This window comes from Bos taurus, chromosome 12 (assembly GCF_002263795.3).
Source record: "Bos taurus isolate L1 Dominette 01449 registration number 42190680 breed Hereford chromosome 12, ARS-UCD2.0, whole genome shotgun sequence".
Classification (NCBI taxonomy): domain Eukaryota; kingdom Metazoa; phylum Chordata; class Mammalia; order Artiodactyla; family Bovidae; genus Bos; species Bos taurus.
The window spans coordinates 83,872,646-83,889,829 of record NC_037339.1 but is presented as its reverse complement, the minus strand read 5'-3'; the positions used below and the strand labels follow the sequence as shown (position 1 = coordinate 83,889,829).

Sequence of the window (17,184 nt, the reverse complement as noted above, 5' to 3'; positions counted from 1 at the left end):
GGCAGCCCACCAGGCTCCCCCGTCCCTGGGATTCTCCAGGCAAGAACACTGGAGTGGGTTGCCATTTCCTTCTCCAATGCATGAAAGTGAAAAGTGAAAGTGAAGTCGCTCAGTTGTGTCTGACCCTCAGCGACCCCATGGACTGCAGCCTTCCAGGCTCCTCCATCCATGGGATTTTCCAGGCAAGAGTACTGGAGTGGGATGCCATTGTCTGTACAGGTGCTCTTCTAGCATAAATGTATTTATGACAACTGATGAAAACCAAGGTTTCCTTTCTGTCAAAGCTCTTCTAAATCTGCATTGCCCTCGATTTTATTATCATTGTTGCTATCATTAATTTCTTAAGCAATTAAACTATGCTCAAAGATATAAAAACACAAAAACAAAACCAGCCCCAACACACAGCCTTTAGTGATAAGTATGGAGTCATAGATGGATGTGAGCTTACCAAGATGAGGAAGTATTAATAGATACAGTGAACAAAACTACTCAAACATTTCCTATCTTAAAAGCGAACTTTTCTAAGCTCCACGTCTCTGGCCACCAACTGCCCTTTCTTTTCTTTTCCTTTTAGAAGAGACCGTCTTCTAACCCCCTAAGTCTCCTTTCATTTTGCTTCCCTGAAAAACGTCCTTGTAACTCTGACTGAGCCAAACTAGACCAATATTTTGAGATAAATGGTGAACAAAAGCATTTGACATTTCAGTGCAATAATGGTATGGAAGCTTAAACACAGTAATTGGGTAGCAAGACATTGAAGGGACATCTACAGAGAACTTTTTAAGGAAGTATGGAAGTAAGACATTAACTTGGATATTAACTTGAATAGATAAGAACATCAAAATAAAAAAACTGGTATTTACATATAAGTTTGAGAAATATTAGTAAAACTTTAAACAAAAAAGTTGACTTCTGAGAGCTTAGATTCTCAGAATCAGCCTGCGAACCATGCCCATTCTGGTCAAGGGGGTTTGCACCCACTGTTCCTTCTGCTGGGCACACTCTGCCCACAGGTCTTCACACCCTGCCTGCTCATTTTATTCAAACACTCACAGGTCGGTTCTCAAGAGTAGCTGTCCCTTAACCACCTATTTAAAATAGTCCCTTAAAATTGTTCTGTTCCCAGACCACCCATTAGATCTTTCAGTTCAGTTCAGTTCACTCGCTCAGTCATGTCCGACTCTTTGCGACGCCATGAACCGTAGCACACCAGGCCTCCCTGTTCACCACCAACTCCCAGAGTCCACCCAAACCCATGTCCATCGAGTCGATGATGCCATCCAATCATCTCATCCTCTGTCATCCCCTTCTCCTCCTGCCCTCAATCTTTCCCAGTATCACGGTCTTTTCCAATGAGTCAGCTCTTCGCATCAGGTAGCCAAAGTATTGGAGTTTCAGCTTCAACATCAGTCCTTCCAATGAACACCCAGGACTGATCTCCTTTAGGATGAACTGGTTGGATCTCCTTGCAGTCCAAGGGACTCTCAAGAGTCTTCTCCAACACCACAGTTCAAAAGCATCAATTCGTCAGCCCTCAGCTTTTGTTATAGTCCAACTCACACATCCATACATGACCACTGAAAAAACCATAGCCTTGACTAGATGGACCTTTGTTGGCAAAGTAATGTCTCTGCTTTTTAATATGCTGTCTAGGTTGGTCATAACTTCCTTCCAAGGAGTAAGCGTCTTTCAACTTCATGGCTGCAGTCGCCATCTGCAGTGATTTTGGAGCCCAGAAAAATAAAGTCAGCTACTGTTTGCCCATCTATCTGCCATGAAGTGATGGGACTGGATGCCATGATCTTTGTTTTCTGAATGTTGAGCTCCTTCACAGCATTGGCTGATACCAAATATTTTACATCTGTTTCCTTATTTACTCTCTGTCTCAGCACTGGTACAGGAATTTCAAAATATAAGGAAAGCCAGCTAGCTCTATTCTTCTTGTATGCATAAACCTTAGGCCAGGGCTTGGAAAACTATAGCAGTTCAATGATATATCTTGAATGAATAAATATATGAGTTAAGAAATGGATGAGACAGAAGGAAAGTGAAGCCAACTAAAGTGACCCACTTAGTGTAGTTGCCATGGCACACCCATGCCCCTCAAGAGACACTAGTACGAGCCAACCATTGAGGGTATAAAGAGTCCCCTTTCATTCACCAAAGAACCTACAGAAGGGAGGGCATCACATTAGCATAACAGATGCCAGGTAAGGACACTGGTGTGGAACCCTCAGATATAATGAGAAGCCTTTAATTACACAGTGTCAGCACTGCGGCAATACATATAGCTATATCATGGACGGGCCATCAGGACACAAGGAGCCTTGACACTCCTAAGAATCTTTATAAAAGCGAAACACAGGTCAAAAGTGGAACAACAGACATAGACATAGGCTCTAGTGATTGTTCATTTCACAGTCTTCACAGTCAGTCTTCAACTCTGCTTCTTCACAACTGGTGACACGGGAAGAACAGATACAGATAAAAAGTACAGACAGATAGACGGGTAGACAGATGTGTGTGTGCTCAGTCGCTTCAGTCGTATCTGACCCTTTGCAAGCCCATGGACTGTAGCTCACCAGGCTCCTCTGTCCATGGGATTCTCCATGAAAGAATACTGGAGTGGGTTGCCATGCCTTCCTCCAGGGGATCTGCCCAACCCAGGGATCGAACCCACATCTCCTACACCTCCTGCAATGCAGGCAGATTCTTTACCCACTGAGCCATCAGGGAAGCCTTACGGGATAGATGGATAGATATTAGATTTGTATATAGAAAGAGATATCTTACATTAAAGATTTATCTTTAGCAACATATTTAATGGTTTCCATCTTGCTCTTAACTGTATTAGGTTTATGAGCCTTAGATTCATCACTAGATGAGAATTTTAAGCATTTTATTTTAAAAGATGTTCAATAATGTAATGTTGATAATAAAATATTTCATACATATAAGAAAGATTCATATATTTATCAATGTACTGCTATAAAGGTATCACTTTGGGGGAGTTGTGTTACATACTGAAACTAATTGATTTAGCAGAACTATAGATACTATTGATCTACATATCTTATTCTAATATATTATTAAATCTAAACTTCTGAGCAACATTTTTAACCTGATGGGGGATTTTCAAAAAGTTAAGATTAGTTGAATAATTTTAATATTGAATGGAAAAGTAAATTTGACAATATCTAAGAAAGGTATGAAAAATAAGAAGGGACACGTTTTATTATATATTGAAATTACTATAAAGACACAGTAAACAAAAGCATAAGGCCCAGAACTAGACAAACAGATCAGCAATGAGGGGAAAAGTGATCCTCATCTTACTTCACGCAAGCATATTAATTTTACAAGGACTAGAATTTAAAATATAAAGATTAAAGTTTAGAATAAGATGTAAAAGATCAATCATTTAGCTTCAGGAAAAAAAGGACAACCCAAAGGAATAAATGAAACCAAAATCTGTGAGACACAAGAGAGCCATTGTTTCTATACAATTATTGGAAAACTAGATGCAAACCAATGCCCAAAGCCAAGACAGAGCAAAAAAATAGGAAATCTCTCTTCACCACATATCCAGGAAATATGACTATTTCTTAACAGAAAAATTACATAAAGTTGATAAGAAAAAAATAAATCTCAACATAAAACGAAAACAGGTTTGAAGAAATAAGACTAATTAAAAAATGGAGAAAATATCTTCATTATTAGTAAAATAAAAATAGAACCTTGTGAGAAACTATATTCCCACCGTGGAGTTGACAACACTCATCTTGAACTGGCAGAGATGCCAACATTCTCTGCTGGTGGTGGGAATCTTGCTATAGCTACTTGGAAAGAAATCTGGCAGTTTCTACAGTACTTAAAGATGCACATGTTATTTGATTCAGCAATACTGCTTTTGTGAATCAATATTCTATAAGCCAAAAATGCTAAAATATAATGTTTTCATGCTTAACAAAATGGAAAGAGTTTATAAATAAATGGCTTTGTTGTTGTTCAGTCGCTCAGTCCCATCCAACTCTTTGCAACCCCATGGACTGCAGCATGCCAGGCTTCCCTGTCCTTCACTATCTCGCAGAGTTTGCTCAAACTCATGTCCATTGAGTCAGTGATGCCATCCAACCATCTCATCCTCTGTCGTCCCCTTCTCCTTTTGCCCCCAGTCTTTCCCAGCATCAGGGTCTTTTCCAATGAGTCAGTTCTTCGCATCAAGTGGCCAAAGTATTGTGGCTTCAGCTTCAGCATCAGTCCTTCCAACGACTATTCAGGGTTCATTGCCTTTAGGATTGATCTGGTTTGATCTGGTTTGATCTCCTTGCTGTCCAAGGGACTCTCAAGAGTCTCCTTCAGCGCCACATTTTGAAAGCATCAGTCAGTATGAAAAGGCAAAAATAAATGGCTTAACAAATGCTGAAGAGTGTCACTTAATTATCAAAAAAGGAATGCTCAGATATACCTCCATTAGCTGGAAAAGATGTCCGTGTTGTTAAGGGAGAAGCGGGGGGGACACCTGGGTTAAAGGAACGTATCTGAGAAAATACAGATGGTGTTTAAACCACAGGAATGGGTAAGGTCACCAGGGGTTTTGCAAAGTGTCAGGACCAAGTTCTAAAGAGAAAAGGCTGACAAGGAGGTAGAGGACAAGCTGCCAGGGAATTAGGAGAAGTATCCTAAGAAGTGTAAACGAGGAGGCGAAATCCCATGAGAAATTAACTCACACGAGGAAGGACTAAAGTCTGCTTGGTTTAGACACACTAAGGTGGTTTAACCAAAGCACATTCAGTGGAGCGGTGAATGCACCAGCTTGGGGAGTAAAAGAAGCTGACAAGGTTCATAGGTCATGTGTTTCAATGTTCCCAACGTGTGACCCTGAAAACAAAAAGACAAGGTGTTGGCCAACAAGGAACAGGAGGTGGAAGGGGACTGCTGGACTGCATTTAAAGCGATGGGAATGCTGCTGCGGAGAGCGCTTGGTGGTGCGGGAGAGAGGAGCAAGTGAGAGAGGGAGGCGACAGGTAGTGCCCAGAGCACCTTGGCTTTGGGTACAAGGAGGAACTACTCAGGCTTACACAACACAAGTGAGCACAGAGAACTCACACGCTGGCCCTCCGCAGATGTCACGGTGGGAGGATGCAGCAGTTACATTGACAGTTTCCACTTTCTCAAGCAGGGAGACCCGAGGGGTCTCTAGGTTTCAGCCATCGTGACCACTGGGGGAATACGGTCAGAGTGTGGAAGCATGTTCTCTGTCTGGAGTGAAAGTGAGGTTGGTCTTCTTTTCCTCTGACAGCCTCCTTCAATGACCATCCATTACCGGAAGGACAGAGGAGTTGGAACGCTGGATTCGACCAGCGTCAGACCTTTGTCCCTTGAGTGCAACAGAGGGAGGTGAAGATGACGGAGCGGAGGGGCTTCGGGATGGACCATGGGTCTGGAGTGGGCAGAGGGCGAGCTGGGAGACAGGGGCTGGCATGGCAGCAGCATGAGCTGATGGGACTATGTGGGGGAGGTTTTCAAAGAAGTGAAGAGCATGCACAGTCAGTGCGAGATCTGGGAAGGCATCTTAGCAGAAGGAGCGTTTATGAGAGTGAGTGACAAGAAACAGATAAAGTGACTTTGTGCACTGTAGAGGGCTTCTCAGGTGGCACTAGTGGTAAAGACCTTGACAGTCAATACAGGAGACAGAAGAAACACGGGTTCCATCCCTGGGTTGGGAAGATCCCCTGGAGAAGGGAATGGCTACCCGACTCCCGGACTCTTGCCTGGAGAATCTCATGAACAGAGGAGCCTGGAGGGCTATGGTCCATAGGGTCACAAAGTGTTGAACACGACTGAATCGACTTACGATGCATACACTGTAAAATGTACTTAATGTGCAAAATATCATCCTTTCTGGTACAGTTCCTCCTCAGTTGTCATGGCTGAATTAGCAGTTCTGGAGTCCATCCATTGTAAATAACTTTAATCTTCCTCCAACCACAAAGGATGGTGCCCCAAACCCATGTGCTTAGAGAAGAACCGAACTAGGGGAGACAGAAGCTTGGCGAAGTCGTTCCAACACTTTGATTCCCAAGATACAGAAGGAAATTTCATGGGGCAGACATGAAGCTTTTGCTCCAGTTTGTTAAGAGGAAACCAGGAGTGCAGTCACAAGATTTCACGAGGCCCTGGAATTCTGAGGCCCACAGCTCACCCGAGCTCTGTTTCTCATTTCTTCTGGGACCTCGGCTAAGGCTTCTGGCCAAATTGATACATCATCTCATCAGGTGACAGTGAATGAAAGTGAGAGTGTTAGTCGCTGAGTTCTGCCAGTCAGACTCTTTTCAACCCCATGGACCATAGCCCCCCAGGCTCCTCTGTCCATGGAATTCTCCAGGCAAGAATACTGGAGTGGGTTGCCATTTCCCTCTCTGGGGGATCTTCCCGACCCAGGGATTGAACCCAGGTCTCCTGTATTGCAGGTGGATTCATCACCATCTGAGCCAACAGGTGTGTCCGGCCAAGTTCACACATCATCCCACCAGGTACGACTCAGAGTCTCACTGCAGACCCCCCAGAAGGTCCTTCTGAGCCACAGAGACGCAGGAAACATCAGCACGTTGCGGTGGTGTTCCTAAACCTTCCTGCTACACCTCACTTCCACAATACGCTTTTACACTAGACTTTGTAACATTTCCGAGTGAGATGTATGGTGTGGCTCAACTGGTAAAGAATTCGCCTGCAAAGCGGGAGACCTGGGTTCAATCCCTGGGTTGGGAAGATCCCCTGGAGAAGGGGAAGGCTACCCGCTCCACTCTGGCCTGGAGAATCCCGTGGACGGGGGTCGCAAAGAGTCGGACGGGACTGAGCGACCTTTACTTTCACTTGTAGCGTTTCTGACTAAGATGTATGGTGCATGCGGAATTCGGTCAGGTCCCATGGAGTCAGAAAGGAATATGGGTGTTGGTGTGGGTCTAATAAGCCATTTCTTTCTCTGAATAGTCTCTCCTACAATGCCTTAAAGTTCTGCTTTTCTGACTGTAAAACATGCCCACTGCAGACAATTTTTAAAACACAGAATAGTTTATCAAAGTAACTGATATTATTATCCTATAATTATGCATTTGATTAGTCATAAGTAATACATAAATATTTATATATAAATGTTTAATTATAATTGATTATTATGCTAATGGATGATTATAATACCAATTACAATTCATTTTAATCAAAGTTAATTAAATTATAATAACTAATCATTCCATAAGTCAGAGTTAGCTACTGTTGCAATCTGTGTTCAGATCTTTCAGCATACACATACTTTAACATTAAATAATGACCATTTCCACAGGCAACTCAAAGTTCCTTCTAAGGACTCTTCATGGTCTCCCAACATCCTGCCATAAGGTTCACTCCTAGGACCATGTGAGGTTCTGTTGTGGAATACTTTCAGCTCTGTCCCCTTCCCTGGGATCACTCCACTTCCTGTATTGGAAGGAATTGGTCCGTCATGGAAGTGGACACATGGTATCGTGATTAAACAGGGGCCGGAATAAAAAGGCAGGCGTGTGGAAGAAACAGAGCTCATCACAGAAGGAACGGAGTATGAAGAATGGAGCAACCGATCACCCCAGGACCAAGGTCAAGGGAACACAGTGCGATAATATCTTTTGCATCAGGAATCATGATTAAACTGTCGATTATGATCCTTATCAATAGCCCTTGCTGATTCTGTAAATGCCCTTGTTTCCCCGTCTATATTCTAATCGTCCTTCAAGATCAAAGTCAAGACTATAAAATGTCCCTTGAGTCACGGCACATGACGAAACATAATGTCTGAGCTCCTTTCACCTGCTGTTCCATCCCACCGAGGAGAAGTTAGCATTTGACAATATCCATGCTGCCTTCACATTTTGCAGCTACTGCCAAACTCAGAGCTAAGGACACAGCCCAATTTTAGTAAGAGGTCGGCAATTACTCTGATAAATTCATCAGGAACACTTTTTTCCCAGGTATTTGGAACATTTCCCCGTTCATTCATTTTAGATTTCACCTGGACTGCAAGAATGATCTCAAACGTGTCCCTGTGTCAGACATCATCCCTCCTAATTTTCTGAACTTCTAAATTCAGATAATTCAGCTGCAACAGAAGGAACGTAGGGCAGGAAGGGGCAGCCTCAAGTTACATTTGATGACTGACTGCTCCCTGAACCTCCAAGTTCTGGCCACTCTGTCCCTTTGAGCTTCTGTTCATGCCCAGGGGTGCCTCCCACCAGATGGGTGCTCCCTCCCTGGGAGCACCCGGGCTCCTTGTAGAAATGGCGCAGAGGGTTCCGGGAATTTCCTCTGCAGAAGCACAGGGAGGGGAGAGAGTGACATTCTGCTGGTGCAATGAAACATGAGGGGCAACACAAAAGCCAAGAGTGGGGTCCCCTGTACATTTCACCAGGATGGGAACCCCAAGATTTCTGGGGTTCAAAGACTCCTCCTGATTCCTAAAGATGCTGCCCATGCTTAATAAATCACTTTCAATTCATTAAAGAGCTAATTTTTAAACTTGCAAACAAGTGATTTTACAAATGAATTGTTTCTGGAGTTAAAATTGTCCTGCAAGCCAACATCATGCTTCTATGGGTGTGCTGAATAGCATGGAATTTTTCTTTTCATGAATCATAGAGTTTTCATGCCTATATGTATTCCCCACAAAGGTGACTATTGTCCCTTCCATATTATCGTGATTGTTTTAGGTCCCCTTTCAATATCCATTCCAAACACATGTTCCCTGAATGATGTTACTTAAATTTAACATTATTATGTCTTCTGCCAACCTTCATCTTAGGAAGGAACCATTTTCTACAAATATCACTCATCACTTTCAGACAATGACATATATGTACAGAACTTTACAGAAGTGCTACAGGAGGAAAAAAATGCATGTCTAGCAAGCTATTTTTACCAAAAATGTCTCCCTCTTCATTATAAACCAGAAAAGGCTTAGATGCAGCGTTTATCTAGCTCAGAAAATCCTGTTAAAAATTCAGAAACTAAAGAAACCCTTCATGAACCCATGAGAAAAGCCAGTGCCAAACTATTTTTCACCAAACTAGCATCAGTGTGGAGCGTCTGGTCACAGATGTTACCTGAGTCCCTGAGTACGGCAAGGTGAACGGTACAAGGACAAAAGTTTACAGTCAAGGATAAACCCAAGGTGAAGCTCACAAGTTAAGCATGAAATGTAGACACAAGCAGCACAACCTGAGAATAAAATAAGCAAATGGAGTCAGCCACGTATTAACAAGCTAAGTTTCTATGCCCACATTTTATTCATATATGCGTATACCTAGAAATAAACCTTATAAAATTCTTTTTCAATAACTGCTTTTTTAAAAAAATTGCTGTATCTTGTTCTTCAAAAGCTAGAGTTCTAAAGATTTCAATACTATCAGCATTTGGATCACACTGGAATTATTTCAGAATCCGGTAGGAAGAGGACATTCATTTAGCATGTGAAACACCTTTCAAAGTCACCATTCTCTGTCACTCAGGCACATGTGGCATGCCAGCAGACCGGCTGGCATCTGCATAAAATAGTATTTCAAGACCACGAATAATCCGATGAGCCAAAGAGCAAGGTTACTTACAGCACTTGATAAAATGAGAGTGAAACATCTTTCCATCTCAGACAGAAATCTTGCTACGGGTTCCAGCATTCTCTTCGGCTACAACTGTCGTCCCCAGGAAATGCATTACTGAGAGCTCCTACTCAGGTGGCACTTTACCGCGGGACGCATTACTGAAGCGAGGCTCAGTTCCACGGCCGTGCAGAAAGCTCCCGACTCATTCTCATTCAGCAGCTGGAGTTCAGATCGCGTCCCCCGAGGCTCTGGAGCCACCACTGCTGCACGTGCTATTGTAGCCCCTTGATTGACAGGGCTCCTGGTGCCAGGAACCCAGGAATAGTCGCGGCTAATTGGTCCTCACAGATACCCCACCTTCCGCCGGCTCCGAGGTGTGCTGCAGTGCGGCTCTCTCTCCCGGTCCTGCCTGTTAATGGCTTTCAGTAGCTTTCAGATGAGGGGGCTGCAGAGAAGCGACTGCAGGAGGGACCCTGAATCTCATTTCTGCACGCTGTCCATGAGCCAAATGTGACCAGATTCTTAGCTGGTCCTGAGCTGATTATTTTTAGTTGCCACCAGTTGCTGTGTGTGAACAGAACATTGATAGTGGCATCTCAGAATAACCACCTCCTAGAATCACAGGTCTTAGGAGCTGCCTCTCCTAATGAGGAAATTGCATTGTGCTTCTCAATCCATCTTGCTGGTTTTCTACGCAGAATGTGAAACTTAAAGGATCCACAAAAAGCTTTTGGTTTGCAACGCTTTACAAATTTAGGTTTGCTGCTACCTCTGCAGACTGCAGTGAATGCCACTGTACAAGCCGGCAAAGTAATTCTCACTGAATTGGATTCAGGAAGAAGGATGTGTATGATCTTCAAGGGTTATTGCAATAAAAAAGTATAAAAATATCATATTCACAATGCAATAGCTACATGAACCAAAGAAAAGGTCATTTATAAGTCGCTTATGAATACAACATAATTTTTAAATTAATTTTTTAATGATGATCTCAAAAAGAAGTTGACATAGTCAAGAAGCTGTGTTTCAAATTTTGAGGGCGTGGGAAGATGAATATAAACAATGTACATCCTTCTAAGACAGAAGCTTAGGTCTTAGGTTCCCTTACTAAGCTAAACTCAAAGAGTAACGCCATTATTAAACCCAAAGATTGTAAAATTCAAGTCTATGCAACAAAGACCATAACTTAGATGACAATCGAGGAATCATTCTATTTTTGGAGTACGACACAGAAGAACGAGTTCAAGGTTTCGATCAGAATGGCCTGATTTCATATTTAGATTCTATCCCTCACCATGGTGTCAAACTGGACAAGTGATTTGGCTTCCAAGAGTCTTAGCTTCCTCACCTACAGATGGCAAGTACAAGTCTTAACCTTTGCTGTGAAGGTCCGAAAGATGTATATACAAATTCTAGTTGATATCATTGATTTTCAACAAAACGGGAGCATCAGCAGTAACAAGGAAGTGACTGACATTTAGCTATATACCAAATGACTACTATAGACACTTGAAGTGGTTTCCCCAAGAATTAGAATGAGGCTTTCAGTCATTATCATCAATGCATAGTCCTCATTTATTCGTTCATTCCGTATTACTTACTGAAAGTCATTGTGATCAAGTCACCATTTTAAGTGCTTTTCAGGAATTAAAAACATGTCTAAACCATACCCTTTATATACATGGATTATAGAGTCTACTGTCTAAGATTTCCTTATGTGTTTTGAAATGATTTCTTATAAAACTATAAAAGACAACTACATGTATCAGCTTCCAGCAAAGAACAAAAGTCTCTCCTCTTACTTTAACACAAGTCTTCACATACACACATAGTAATACGACTTTATATGAATATCATTCAGTGTCTCTTTGGGGAAAGTACAGCTGATCTTGATACAGCTGTCCCCTCCTCTGAACAAAAGGTGATGTGTGTTATCTATATAACCTCCATTTCTTTGTTTTCTGCAAATTGCACATCTCTACATAATACATACTCAACATCCTAAGTGAGTCCTATGATACCATTTATTCATCGAAAGGAAAAAAATATAATGTATGAGTCAGAGAAGCATGGTATATGCTTGGCAAAGAAAATATGAAGAAGTGATTGAAAATATGATTGAGTTGAGCTTGAAAAATCTATTATTAAGTAACTTAAGCCATGCCTCCTACAAGAGCTCTTGTGTGTGTGTGTGTGTGTCTGTGTGTGTGTGTGCACATGCGTGCTCAGTAGTATCCAACTCTCTGCCTCAGCCATGTCCAACTCTTTGCAACCCCATGGCCCACCAAGCTCCTCTGTCCATGGGGTTCTCCAGACAAGAATACTGGAGTGGGTTGCCATTTCCACCTCCATGGGATCATCCCAACCCAGGGATTGAACCTGCGTCTCTTATGTCTCCTGCATTAGCAGGCAGATTCTTTACCACTAGCATCACCTGGGAAGCCCTATAAGAGCTCTTATTAAAGTCTTCTGTGAGAATTATCATCTTTCCCCATAGATCAGGGGCTCATTACCAAATGTGCTTATTATGGATTCATTACATAAACATTTGACAAGTCACTGACTCTTGCTACTTGAAGTACATTGGGAAAGGTGACTTCATCCTTGCCCTCAAAGAGTTTATAATCTGGTGAAACATATGCAATCAAGTTAGGACAGTGTAGTGTACTAAAAACTCTATGACAAGAACTGTGTGTAGGAGCAACATCCAACCTACTTTTGGGTTAAATGAGACTATCACCAGAAAGTTATTCTTAGCTTTATCAAAATACTTAGAATCTGGTTCATATGGATTTTTTGGTTTATAATAGATTTTTATAGTAAATATAAAAAACTATTATAATCAATATATAATCTATATATAATAAGTCTATTATAATTTGGTTTATAATAGATCTTTTCAGACTGAACTCAATCATATTTTCAATAGTATACTTTCTTTGCCAGGCACATACCATACATCTCTGACTCTCATACATTATATTTTTTTCTTTTTGATGAGTAAATTGTGTCATAGAACTCATTTGTCTTAAGATGTTTGTCAAGTATGTATTAGGTAATACACAATATTATGTATTATGAACTGTAGATACATCTAATTCTCCTTGATTAAGAGTTTCTCTCATCTTTTCTTCTCTCAGAACCCAACACTCATGCTCAAAACACTAGTAGAATTACGTTTAACCACACAGAAATATATCTTTATATTTTCCATCATTATCAAACAAAACGTAGCTTCTATTACAGGCATGATAACTGAGGAAAAATAAATTTGGCTCTATTCACTTCACTTCCTTTATAAAAAATAATGAAAAATACTGGTAATTTACAACTGTTTAAATTCCTTGATCTCTGCCCAACTCTACAAAACTTAATTCAGTGTTAGAAAGTCACATGGACCACATTGGGGTCCTCTGAGTCTGATATAAGAAATATAACAGAAGAATCGGTGACGATGGAGGCAATAAAGACCTAGACTGGGTTAGATATAATGTTAATGATTTATTTCACAAGAATATGTCATTAGGTACAAAAGGAAATTCCACATTTGAAAGTTATTTTTCATTGCTACAAAACTTAAAGGCTAGTAACGCATGAGGATTTGATTATCATTCAGAATTTATGGTGAACAATTGTTCTCACTGAATGTCATGAACAATATTTCAAAAGCAATTTGGAATAATAAAGAAATTCATGTTTCTCTTTTATACACCAAACATCTGCTCACTGTTCATGCTAATTCTGATTTTTTTAAAAAATGGCTTTTTTTTTCTTTTAAAGGTTAGCATCATTATACCAGGTTTTTTTTCAAATAAGTCTGAACTATTTCCAGAAAAACAACAACAAAAAAGAAATATGAAACTGGAATGATTCTAATGACAGACAAGTACTTGCTTACTATTAAATATCTTTAAAAGTGGGATACATGTGACACCAAGCTTCAAAATAGTTTTTCTCATGAAAACTCATAGGTGAAATACCCATTTAAAATCCTATTTGGCGGCATCTGTCATGCCGGACTTTGTGCAGATAATTCCCAAATCCAACACTTCTGCATTTTTTTCAGAATTTAGTCAATGGTAGAATTAAAACTCAATTTTATAGAAACCACCAGTTTAGGTAGGGTACTATAAAAATTCCAAATGAGGCTATAAATCACATGCACAAATTGTTAGTTAAGCAACTGCAAGTCCTGGGACAAAGTCATCTTTGTTTCTGCTGGAATTGGTCAGGGGCTTAAAAATATTAGACTTCGATGAAGAAAATCACAGACAGGTTTAGGAACCTTAATCCACAGGTAATCAACCTCCACAAATGTCTGGAAACCTAATTTATAGCATCGCCCATCACAAATAATGAATACTTCTGAATGATGGAGTCGAGGTCTTCTCTCCTGAGGACAATAATCTGGGTTAATCATTTAGGACCCTATAAGGTTAAATGGTCCAAAGGCTGTGAAGAAGGAAAGCCCCAAGTTTTCAAGAAGAAAAGCTGTAAATACACTCAGTTCTTGCTAGACTTTCGCCTCACTAGTCATCCCCCCTGCCCCTCAGGACCAGGATCGAGCCTGCCTTGCCTGACTGATCAGACCCCAGCCTCTCCATGCGTGCTCCCTTCCACAGTCTGCTGACTGTTGGAGCCAATGTGGTTTTCAATCAGACCATTCAACCATTGGCAATCAGATTTCAGGTCTCCTCACCTTCAAAACAGCCTCAGAAGTCTCCTTCCAGAACGAGCGGACATTTAACTTAGATGTGGACAATGGTGGGGCTAACAGAGGAAAGAATTTACAATATGGATCTGAATGGCTAGAAGAGAGAATAGAATAATGTAGACCACCCTTTCTGTGTCAGCATAACAGTGAGGACGCAAACCCAGCTGAGCACGGCTTGAGGGTCTAGATGTGGATATGTACCATAAGGGACAGAAAATGTTCATCAGCATTTACACTAATATTTTCATAGAGGAGCAATGTAAAGTAAAAAAAAAAAAAATTACAATTTTGAAATTGCCCCACAAAAGATTAAAAATTAATTTTTATGCAATGCAATAGAGCCCACAGAATTCTCTAGGCAAGAATACTGGAGTGGGTAGCCATTCCCTTCTCCAAATATATACATATATATGTACAGTGCTCAGTTGCTCCAGTTGTGACCAGCTCTTTGTGACTGTAGCTTGCCAGGCTCTTCTGTCCATGGGATTCTCCAGGCAAGAATACTGGAGTGCGTTGCCATGACCTCCCCCAGGGGATCTTCTTGACCCAGGGATTGAACCAGCGTCTCCTGCACTGCAGGCAGATTCTTCACCACTGAGGCACTGGGGAACCCCACATATATATTGAACCAGAAAAATAGATAACATATAGAGAGACAGATAAGGATGCCGCTATACACACAGGCTATATGGATGCTCAAATTGATTCATAAGGGCATCTGGTTACCACATACCTTTTGTGATTTTTTTTTCTCACTAATTACAACAAAATACTTTGAATTCTAATGTGCTGTGTGCTTAGTCGCTCAGTTGTGTCCAACTCTTTGCAATCCCCATGGAGCCTGTCAGGATCCTCTGTCCATGGGGATTTTGCATGCAAGGAATACTGGAGTAGGTTGCCATGCCCTCCTCTAGGGGAACTTCCCAACCCAGGGATTGAACCCAGAGCTCCCACATTGCAGGCAGATTCTTTACTGTCTGAGCCATCAGGTACCTAGCAAGGGAAATTTGTAAAACCTTCACAAATTCATTCACTTGGATTTTGACAACCACTTTCAAATCTCTCCAGCGTATGTTACGACTATCTAGGCTGACTTGCCCATTTTCAGACATTGTTTCACCTCCCCAAGTGTGACCTTGCCAACAAGAGTCTGCATATCTTAACTACAAGTACGCAGTGGACAGTGTCAGCTTGTGTCTGTATGACTGCACCTAAGTGTGTGTGCACAGGTGCATGGACAGGAATGACGAAGTCCTCTCCACCTTGTTCTTCAATCCCCTTGGAGCAGTGAGCCACTCTGTAACTGGGGGAACAAGCACAGGAATGACACTCCACTGATGATGAGTAACTATGGACATCAGCGATGGGCCAACTCAGAGCTAGATCTGGGACAGGAGGGTCAGATAATTGGGCGGATCTGTACACAACTGTCAACTAGAAGACAATCAGCTAAAGTATCGGGTTGGCCAAAAAGTTCATTCAGGTTTTTCGTAGCATCTTACAGAAACACCCAAACAAACTTTTTGGCCAACCCAATATTTAGATGACCTCATATATGTCAATTTTCCTGAAAAGGATGAAAGGAATTTTGAGACAATTAAATCTGGAGGCTACTTTACACTTTCCCAGTTTATATACATTCCTTTAAAAAATGTCTCATAGAAAACATCTCCTTGTCTACAATTTAACCACCCATGCACTTATCCACATACATAACAAGTTACTTGTTCACTTTGTATGCATCCTTTGATATTCACTTCAAACCCATTTAACCTAAAAACCCTTCTTGGCTGATGTTGGCTAAGTAAGTCCTGGCCTTACCTTGAACCCTCTGCTCCCTTTTCCATGGGACAGTCCATCTAGCCTCTGATAATACAATGCTTTAATATATTTTTTACTTGTATCACAGAAAAAGCCTCTTTTAGTAAATAATTACTTATTTGAGGTATAGACTTTCTAATTTTCTTATTCCCTATGAAGGCTAAAACATCAATGAACACTCAAGGGTCATCAAATGAAGAAACAGAGAATTAGAAATACTCTAATGCATCTTCTGGGGCACTACACGTAACCTCAGAGGAATATTTTATTCAATGCAGGATTATCAAACAACTGGGAAAACATTACTATACTTGAGAAAGGAGAAGAGGTGAGAGGTGGAGTGGAAGATAAGCCTTCTTCGTGTGAGTGTAAAGATACAATAAATTTATTCAGTTGCCTTTTCAGTTCCCTACGAAGGCTTCTTTAAAAGGCCTTATAAGATGATTTGAGGGCAAGTTTAAACACTGATGACTTCCTTCTTCCAAATAAACTCCCTGGTTTCAGATTTTACCTTTCTTGTTTGTTTTTTAGTTATGTTTTAACTGGAGGATAATTGCTTTACCATGTTGTGCTGATTTCTGCCATATAACAACGAGAATCAGCCATGATTATACACTCACCCCTCTAGGTCATCACAGAGCACCGGCCGGGCTCCCTGGTTACACGGCAGCTTCCCACTAGCTGTGTGTTTAACACGTGAGAGTGTATACATGTTAACGCTGCTCTCTCAATTTGTCCCACCCTCTTCTGCCCCTGCTGTGTCCACAAGTCCTCTCTCTAAGTCTGCATCTCATTCCCTGTAAATAATAGGTTCATCAGTACACTTTTTCTAGATAAAGAAGATGTGGTACGTATATACGATGGAATATCACTCAGCCATCGAAAGGAAACAAATTTGAGTCAGTTGTGAGATGGATGAACTGGAGCCTGTTACACAGATTTCACTTTAGCTTTCAAAGGATAATGTATGGTCTCTAAACTGGGCAAGGGGGTGGGAGGCATGCGGACAAAATGTTAACAGTA

At 41.2% G+C, this 17,184-nt stretch overlaps 1 protein-coding gene across 3 annotated transcripts in view; it reads right to left on the bottom strand.

The window, feature by feature from the left end:
- The window catches only part of MYO16 (myosin XVI), a 519,124-nt gene that overhangs the window by 409,707 nt on the left and 92,233 nt on the right, over positions 1 to 17,184 (bottom strand). The window contains exon 1 of one of the 3 annotated variants that reach the window (XM_059892321.1): positions 9,633 to 10,150. The exons of the other annotated variants lie outside the window; for them this stretch is intronic. Coding sequence (XP_059748304.1) covers positions 9,633 to 9,660 — 28 coding nt within the window. The 5' untranslated portion in view covers positions 9,661 to 10,150. Of the gene's footprint in view, positions 1 to 9,632; positions 10,151 to 17,184 lie in introns of those variants that run through there. 3 annotated transcript variants of the gene reach the window in all.